Source organism: Stomoxys calcitrans, chromosome 5, assembly GCF_963082655.1.
Source record: "Stomoxys calcitrans chromosome 5, idStoCalc2.1, whole genome shotgun sequence".
In the NCBI taxonomy this organism is placed as follows: Eukaryota; Metazoa; Arthropoda; class Insecta; order Diptera; family Muscidae; genus Stomoxys; species Stomoxys calcitrans.
This window is the reverse complement of record NC_081556.1, coordinates 145,361,909-145,371,908: the sequence shown is the minus strand read 5'-3', so window position 1 is coordinate 145,371,908 and position 10,000 is coordinate 145,361,909. Positions and strand designations below refer to the sequence as shown.

The 10,000-nt window shown below is 39.2% G+C and overlaps 1 protein-coding gene across 1 annotated transcript in view; it reads right to left on the bottom strand.

The window, feature by feature from the left end:
* LOC106088923 (diuretic hormone receptor) overlaps positions 1 to 10,000 on the bottom strand; it is a 119,409-nt gene that overhangs the window by 360 nt on the left and 109,049 nt on the right. Inside the window, 7 exon segments of the mRNA XM_013254637.2 lie at positions 1 to 207; positions 4,727 to 4,925; positions 5,124 to 5,177; positions 5,274 to 5,389; positions 5,504 to 5,692; positions 5,855 to 5,968; positions 9,163 to 9,236. The exon segment at positions 1 to 207 is cut by the window's left edge and continues 360 nt beyond it. Of these exon segments, the coding sequence (XP_013110091.2) occupies positions 184 to 207; positions 4,727 to 4,925; positions 5,124 to 5,177; positions 5,274 to 5,389; positions 5,504 to 5,692; positions 5,855 to 5,968; positions 9,163 to 9,236 (770 nt within the window). The 3' untranslated portion in view covers positions 1 to 183.

Sequence of the window (10,000 nt, the reverse complement as noted above, 5' to 3'; positions counted from 1 at the left end):
TATTTCGTTTTTATTGTAATGCAGAAATAAATTGTTTACCATTAATGAAATATAGGTATATAGATATTGCTATTTATTTAACGCATTTGTATGACTTGGGGATGATGATGATAATGTGTGACGTTGGTGATGTAAACATCAGGTACATCTCTGCTTTCAATTTTTTTTTTAACTTCTTTCACATTAAACAGAGTTCTCTTCCAAATCCTAGGAAAATGAGAAAAACAAGCAAATATGTAAACAAGTGTTTAAAGAATTTCATACCAACATTGACTCAAAGCAATGTGTACTGCAATAATTGAAGAAATTATATTCTTTAAAAATATTGGGTTGCCCAAAAAGTAATTGCGGAGTTTTTAAAAGAAAGTAAATGCATTTTTAATTAAACTTAGAATGAACTTCAATCAAATATACTTTTTTACACTTTTTTTCTAAAGCAAGCTAAAAGTAACAGCTGATAACTGACAGAAGAAAGAATGCAATTACAGAGGCACAAGCTGTGAAAAAATTTGTCAACGCCGACTATATGAAAAATCCGCAATTACTTTTTGGGTAACCCAATATAACCTACTAGCTGGACAGGGCCCGCTCTTCTGCGCCTTCTTTAACTCTCTAATATCCATTTTGGGTGGGGATACTTAGCCCTAAATGTGGATATCGAATTCGTGCCATTGTAGCCCATGACGCTGAATACGTTCGAATCCTGGCGAGAACATCGGGCAGAGCGTATGGCATGGTGGTTGGCAAATGTCGCCAACCATCATGCCGTGCATGGTCATTTAAAAAATTTTCCCCAAAGAGGTGTCGCACTGATCGCCCCTCCTCGGTTCCTGGTGTTTTTAAAAATTAGGGTAATGAGAAGTGCTTTTTAGGGGAGCGATGGCACCTCAGACATTTCGACTCAAATATGGATATCAAATTCATGCTACACTTCCAAATCCCTTTAATTTGAGCCCCATATTGCCATGGCCGGTAAATATGAACCGTTTGGAGGGTGTTTTGGGGCTGGGGCGGCCACCTGGACTTTTTACTGAAAATGGCTATCAAATTCGTTCTTTATTCCCAACGGAAATTAAGTTCAGTTTTGCGGGGTGCTTTAGGGCATACCCCAAAACACTTGGCTCCACATTGTATATCAAATTCGTTTTCTACTCTCTAATACCTTTCATTTGAGTCCCATATTATCATAATGGGTTAAATTAGCCATTTGACGTATCTTTAGGAGGAAAAGCGCCACCTAGACTTAAACACAAATTTTAATGTCATATTCGTAATCTGCTCCCAAATACCTTTGATTTGAGTCCCATATAGCCATGGTCGGCTTATATGCCCATTTGGGGGTATTTGGTTGTGGGCGACCTCCCATTACTTGTAATCTACTGCCGGATACTTTTCATTTGAGTCCCATATTGACATGAACTTCTAATATATATATTGCTATTTTTTAGAGGAGTTTTGGGGTTGGGGGGCCCGCTAAAAACTTGGACCCAAATTTCAGCACTATTTTCGTTTTCTGGTCTCCAATACCTTTCATTTGATGCCCTTGTTGTGCCCATCGGACCACTTTGGAATATGGGTGGCGTTTTTGAGGTAAGGGGGAAGGTCCGTCTCTACCCGATATCTAAAAATTATGGGCTGTGATTCCTTCCAGACATACGTACACAATCTATGAATATTTTGAGAAAAACGGTTCAGAAAAATATCATATAGTCATAATGGATCTAATGGCGTTTTTGGGGTGGTGGCGTGACTCCCTATACTTCGATCTGATTCGAAATCAACTCCCGAATAACTTTCATTTGAGCCCCATATTGAAACGAATGTCAAATATGTCTGTTTGAGGGAGTTTTGGCCTTGGGGCGGCCCGATGGGAACTTAGCCTCAAATTTTAATACCACATCCGTATTATATTCTCCAATACCTTTAATTTGATACCTATATTGTCTCGATCGGTCCACTTTTGATTTTGGGTTGTGTTTTTGGCATAAGGAGAAGATTCCGTCCCCCGTCCGATATCGAAAAATTATATATCCTATGTTTTCTTCCAGACAAACCTACACAATATGGGAAAATTTCGAGAAAATCGGTTCTGCCGTTTTTATACCCACCACCAAAGGAAGGGGGTATATTCATTTTGTCATTCTGTTTGCAAAACATCGAAATGTCCATTTCCGACCCTATAGACTATATATATTATTGATCAGGGTAAAAATCTAAGACGATCTAAACATGTCCGTCAGTCTGTCTGTTGAAATCACGCTACAATCTTTAAAAATAGAGATATTGAGCTGAAACATTGCACAGACTCGGTTTTTGGTCACAAGCAGGTTAAGTTCGAAGATGGGCTATATCGGACTATATCTTGATATAGCCCCCATATAGACCGATCCTCCGATTTAGGGTCTTAGACCCATAAAAACCACATTTATTATCCGATTGTGATTAAATTTGGGATAGTAAGTTGTGTTAGGCCCTTCGACATCTTTCGTCAATTTGGTCCAGATCGGTCCAGATTTGGATATAGCTGCCATATAGGCCGATCCTTCGATTTAGGGTTTTAGACCCATAAAAGCCACATTTGTTATCCGATTTTGCCAATATTTGGGACAGTAAGTTGAGTTAGGCACTTCGACATCCCTCTTCTATTTCGTCCAGATCGGTCCAGATTTGGATATAGCTCTCATATAGACCCATCCTTCGATTTAGTGCCTTAGACCCATAAATGCCACATTTATTATTCGATTTTGCTGAAATTCGGGACAGTGAGTTGTCTTAGGCCCTTCTACAATCTTCTTCAATTTGGCCCTGATCGTTTCAGATTTGGCTATAGCTGCCATATAGACCGATTTCACGATTTAAGGTTTTGGGCCCATAAAAGGTGCATTTATTGTCCGATGTCGCCGAAATTTGGAACAGTGAGTTGTGTTAGGCCCTTCGACATCCTTCGTCAATTTGGTCCAGATCGGTTCAGATTTGGACATAGCTGCCATATAAACCGATCCTCTGATTTAGGGTCTTGGGCCTATAAAAGCCACATTTATTATCCGATTTTGATGAAATTTGGGATAGTGAGTTGTGTTAGGCCCTCCGACATCTTTCGTCAATTTGGTTCAGATCGGTTCAGATTTGGATATAGCTGCCATATAGACCGATCCGCCGATTTAAGGTTTTAGGCCCATAAAAGCCACATTTGTTATCCGATTTTGATGAAAGTTGGGACAGTGAGTTGTGCTAGACCCTTGGACATCTTTTGTCAATTTGGTTCAGATCGGTTCAGATTTGAATATAGCTGCCATATGGTGCATTTATTGTCCGATGTTTCCGAAATTTGAGACAGTGAGTTAAGTTAAGCCCCTTGATAGACTTCCGCAATATGGCACAGATCGGTTCAGATTTGGATATAGCTGCCATATAGGCCGATCGATCTCTCGGTTTTAGGTTTTGGGGCCATAAAAGGCGCATTTTTTATCCGATGTCGCTGAAATTTGAGACAGTGAGTTGTCTTAGGCTATTCGATGTCCTTCTTCATTTTGGCCCAGATCGGTTCAGATTTCGATATATATGTCATATAGACCGATTTCACGATGTAAAGTCTTGGACCCATAAAAGGCGCATTTATAATCCGATTTCACTGAAATTTCCTCCTTGTCGTATATGGTTTCGATTGGTTTATTTTTAGACATAGCTACTGCACTTATTAGAAGTTGGTCCAAATCGGAACATATTTCATGGGACATAAGGTATGCAATTTTCACCGGATTTTGATGAAAGGTGGTTTACATATACACCTGAGGTGGTGGGTATCCAAAGTTCGGCCCGGCCGAACTTAACGCCTTTTTACATGTTTTTATCCGATTTGGTTGAAATTTTGCATGTGGTGTTCTGTTATAACTTCCAATAGCTGTACCAGGTACGGTTTGAATGGGTTTATAACGTGATATAGCTCCCATATAAATCGATCCCCCGATTTGACTTCTTGAGCCCTTAAAAGCCGCAATTTTTGTAAGAATCGAGTTTGCTTATGCAAGAAGTATGGTGATGGGGCCACAAAATTGAGCCGGGCTGAACTTAGCACGTTTTATCTGTTCTGCGAAATGAGCTCTTTCGCCGTCAAAAATCAAAAAGTAAATTAAACAGAAAACTTTTAATTCAATTGAAATTCACCAAATGTTTCCCAAATCCCTTTCAATCGTAAAAAGTTTTCTTTTAAAACACGCCAATTTACAATACGAATGGACTTTAAATTCAAAAGAAACCTCCATGCGTTAGTTTATGTGTTGATAAATCTTCCGCAATGAATCACAAACTGTGGGGTATTATGAGCTTCTTGTCTTTTTTCGTTTCTTTTTCCAATCAATAGCCAAGGATCCCATTGAGTGATTACATTAAATAATTATAAGGATACCGGGGGGAAGGCATTACTCTTCGCCAGCAGGATTAAGCGTGCAGCATGTAACCAAACGCAGAAAAGAAAGGAGTGCTATTAAATGCTTAAAAAAACCCCAAAAAAAGGAAACCTTAAATGGTCGGAAATTTTTTTTTATCTCTGCTTTAAGTCTTTCACTATTTTGGTTTACTTGTGCTTTATTTTTGTTGCTGTTGTTGTTAAGGTCACATTCATTTAGGATTTATTGTCTTGTTTTTATTTGGGTAGAGTGTTGTTGTTGTTGTCGTCTTCATTGCTGTGTTTTGTTGTATTGGTGAGTGTATATTTTTAAGAAATTACCTTCATCAAAGGACTCACTGCTCTGGGCATTACCGTTGTTAATGCGGTGGCAGTTGGCATCATATGCAAAGCACCATTGGAGCCTCCACCCGCTCCCCGCTGCAGGGACATGGAATGATGTTGGCCAATTAATGTGGTGGTGGTGGCCGAGGATACACATGACTCTCTTTTGCCCTTGCCATAGTAGGCAGTAAGGGGTCTGCAAGAACGAAGCAAATTTCAAAAACCGAAAAAAAAGCCAAACAAAATCTATGTGAAAATCACCGGCCTAGGGTGCAGGTGCGGGTGTGGGTGTGTGTGTGTGTGTGTGTGTGTGCGAAAAACAACAATAATTACAAAAAAAATTACCACAGTCTGAGAGGAGGAAGGAAGTTAGGCTTAATCCTATAAATCATACCTGGTGCACTCAGTACGCGGCGAAGTATCTTTGGAAAAGCCTTTGGAAACATACCTGCAAATGTAAACAAACAAAAAAGTAAACGAAATCGTAATAAGAACATGAGTAAGAGAGAAAGGAGGGATTAGGCAGCCCAAAGACCCAAAATACCTTCTGGACTGGTTCAGCCTAATATTGCGTTCATCCTGCCATGTGGATATGTGATGCCTAAGGGCATTTCTAACTTCCGAATTTAGAAAACAATAGAACAAAGACACCGAAAATCCCTTTTTTTTGCAGTAGGCGTAGGCGGCAACAAAGAAAATAGGTGAAAAAAAAAAATAAGCAAAAATACCTATAAAATTTAATTAATTTTTGTCTTATCCTCTGCTGTGCTGTACCTGAGTGCTTAAGAGGATGGCCCTTACTATGGCAAACATGTGACTCATGACGCCACCTTCGTTGGGGCCAGCCAACACCACCAGATAGGTGATGCCAAACAAGGGTATCAATACCAGCAAAGCTTTGGCTGCTTTGCGGTATTGTCGCGTTTCCAAGGTATTGGCCGAACGCAATTTCGTTATCAACACCTGCAATGACACACAAAACAGAATAAGGAGAAGAATTAGTTGTAGCCGTTCGAAGAGTTGTGGTAAATGTTGTGGCTACCCTCAGAATTGGTTTTAATTTTTAAATTGCGGTTGGCTCTTTGCCTAATGGAATTTCACCTTTAAAACTCTTCATCCACTTACCCACATGATTCTCAGCAGAAAAGTTAAATTAATTATTAAAACAGCACACACCGGTCCTTGGAATATCCAATCGACATATGTTTCCTGCATCCAGGGGCAACCTTCTATTTCAATCTGGCCCAAGTTGTTGCGTTGTATGTTGTATGATGTTGTTGTAGGCAAAATGCAAAAGAAAAATATAAACACAAACTATTATTGCAAGACTGAAAAGGGGGAGCAATGTATGTGAGCGAGTGTGCGAGTGAAGGAAATGAGATGGTTGGCTGAACTTCAATAACTGAACAGTGGTTAAAACAATTAAAAAGTATTAGAAAAAACGTATTATGTTCGATCGGGCGGAACTTTGGATACCACCACCTCGGATATGCTATAAAGGAAACAAAAAAAAATTATATATCTGTTTAGAGTAGTTTTGGGGTTAGGGAGGCCCGCTGGGTATTTGGACCCAAATTTTAATGCCATATTCGTTTTCTAGTCTCCAATACCTTTAATTTCGTTTTTGGGGTAAAGGAAAGGGTCCACCTCCACTCGATATCTAAAGATTATATGTCCTATGTTTCCTTCCAGGCAAACGTACACAATCTATGAAAATTTTAAGAAAATCGGTTCAGCCAAGTATCATATAATCATATTGGGTCTAATGGCGTTTTTGAGGGGTTGCGTCATCCCCTATTCTTCGATCTGATTTTGAATGTCAAATTCGAAATCTACTCCCGAATACCTTTCATATGAGCCCCATATTGAAATTAACGTCCAATATATCTGTTTGGGGGATTTTTGGGATTGGGGCGGCCCAATGGGTACTTAGGCTCAAATTTTAATACCATATTCGTATTTTACTCTCCAACACCTTTCATTTTATACCTATATTGTCACGATCGCTCCACTTTTGATTTAGGGTTGTGTTTTCGGCATAAGGAGGAGGGTCCGTGCCCCTTCCGATACCGAAAAATTATATAGCCTATGTTTTCTTCCAGACCTACCTACACAATATGCGAAAATTTCGAGAATATTGATTCAGCCGTTTTTCAGTCTATACGGAACAAACAAACGGAGTCCTATATATCCGTGATTGGCAAATTTGCCCATTTTGGGCGTTTTTTTTTTGGGTGGGGGGGTGACACCCTATACTTCGACATGAATTTGTATGCCAGATTCGTTATGTACTCCCGCATACTTTTCATTTGATACCCATATTGTCCTTATCGGTTAATTTTGGTTTTGGGTTCATTTTGGTTTTGGGTAGTGCTTTTGGGGTAACGGTGGAGAGTCCGCCCCCTTCCGTTATCAATAAATTGTAAAGCCTCTTCCTACTTCCTGGCCATATGCGAAATCCACTCCCGAATACCTTTCATTTGAGTCCCATATTGTCATGATCGTCAAATAAACCTACTTTAAGGGGTTTTGGGGCTGGGGCGGCCCCCCCAGGTAATTGGACCCTACTTTTCCTATGAAATTCGTATTTTACTCTTGAATACCTTTCAATTGAATCCCATATTGTCCCGATTGGTCCACTTTTATTTTTGGATAATACTTTTGGGGTAAGGGGGAGGGTCCGCCCCCTCCCGATTTAAAAAAAAATGATATAGCCTATGTTTCCTTCCAGACCAACCTACACAATCTGTGAAAATTTCAAGGTAATCGGTTCATCCGTTTTTGAGTCTATACGGAACAAACAAACAAACCGATAAACAAACACAAATTAAATTTTATATATAAGATGTCCGTCTGTCCGCATATCCTTTCTGTGCTAATAGTCCGTCCGTCGTTTTTTTATACCCTCCGCCATAGAATGGAGGTATACTAATTTCGTCATTCTGTTTGTAACTCCTCGAAATATTCGTCTCAAACCCCATAAAGTATATATATTCTTGAACTTCATGACATTTTATGTCGATCTAGCCATATCCGCCCGTCTGTCTGTCCGTCCGTCCGTAGGTCTGTCTGTCCGTCCATCCGTCCGTAGGTCCGTCCGTAGGTCCGTCCGTATGTCTGTCGAAATCACTCTTACTTTGGAAACAGTAAAGCTAGCCGCTTAAACTTTTGCACAAATACTTCTTATAGGTTTAGGTCGGTTGGGATTGTAAATAGACCATATCGGTCTTTGTTTTGATATAGCTGCCATATAAACCGATCTGGGATCATGACTTCTTGAGCCTCTAGAAGGCGCAATTCTCATCCGATTGGAATGAAATTTTGCACGACGTGTTTTGTTATGATATCCAACAACTGTGCCAAGTATGGCTGAAATCGGTCCATAACCTGATATAGCTGTCATACAAACCGATCTGGGGTCTTGACTTCTTAAGCCTCTAGAGGGCGCAATTCCTATCCGATTTGGCTGAAATTTTGCACGAGGTGTTTTGCTATGACTTCTAAGAACTGTGTTAAATATGATTCAAATCGGTCAATAACCTGATATAGCTGCCATATAAACCGATCTTGAATCTTGACTTCTTGAGCCTCTAGAGGGCGCAATTCCTATCCGATTTGGCTGAAATTTTGCATGACATGTTTCGCTATGACTTTCAACAACTGTGCCAAGTATGGTTTAAATCGGTTCATAATTTGATATAGCTGCCATATAAACCGATCTTGAATCTGGACTTCTTTACCCACTAGAGGGCGCAATTCCTATCCGATTTTGCTGAAATTTTGCATTAATTGTTTTGTTATGATTTCCAACAACTGTGCCAAATATGGTTCAAATCAGTCTTTAACCTGATATAGCTGCCATATAAACCGATCTGGGATTGAGCCTCAAGAAGGCCTAATTATTATCCGATTTGGCTGAAATTTTGTATAACGGCTTCTTCCATGACTTCCAATATACGTGTCAATTATGGTCTGAAACGGTCTTTAGCTTAATACAGCTCCCCTATAAACCGATCTCCCTATTTTACTTCTTGAGCCCCCAAAATCAATTATTTTCTTTTATCCTTTGTTTATCTAAAAAGAGATACCGGGAAATAACTCGACCCCACTAAGTACAGACGTTTTAGCATGGCAGGGTACCTCACAAATGTAGCCAGCATTAGTAAGGGAATAACCACCGCTTAACATTTTGTTCTGATCTTCAGCCCGAGATTTGAACCCAGGCGTATGGCGTCACAGGTGGACATGCTAACCTCTGCATCACGGTGGCCTCACACAACAAGCATCTACTAGCAATTAAATAATTTTCTGCTTGTAACCACTATACTCAAACAACAAAGCCTTACACACACACTCAAGCCTCACTCACCCATTCGCACACAAATTGACTTTTTCACACGCATTGTCGAGAATTCCAGTGTAGTTAAACTTACCTGCTCGTTTGTGGCAGATGACATTGTCAGGCCCTTGGCTATGCTCCAAATGACAACAAAGACGGCTGGACCACCTACCGACCGACCAAGGAAGTCATTGATGATTATGGCATTCACAATGGGGCAATGACGATGTGTAGTTAAAGATAAATAAAAAACGGGAGAAAAAGAAGAAAAAAGAGAAAAACAAAAGCAAATTTAATCAGCGCAAATATCATAAACAAGAGAACAGTAGGGATTTCCCGGAAGTAAAAGTCATTTACGCTTTAATTTGATTTTTTTTTTCTTCTCCGCTTGTTTGTTTGTATGTATGTATATGTATCCGTAAAATGTCAACCACAAATGCTAAATTAAGAGAAAGAAAAAGGACACCACATCTCTGCGGTATCAAGACTGGCATATTTGTGGCCCCATTTTGGTTTTCAATGTATGTTTTGGGGCAATTATCAAAATTAAAATAAATTTGTTATGACCTGTATACAAGGCCTTTGATCTCTGTGTTTTTTTGTTTTGTTTAAACCTTTTTTTAACTTAAATATTGCATCAGTAACTTTGCTTAAATTGTTAAATATTTTGTACCAATTATTGTTCTATTTAAATGAAAACTTGTTGAACTCATTGTATTTATCAATTTACTAACCCATGCTTTATATAAGACACTGTCTTTTGTATGGGTTTTATCATAATAAAAATACAAACACAAATACACAATGAATAATAAAATGGCACTTTAAAAGCAACAGAGGAATTGTATGTCATATATCGGTACTCAACAACTAGTTGGTATTCCTGAGTCAGCTTTATCAGAGAGCAAATAAGTCATATACTAGAGTATATC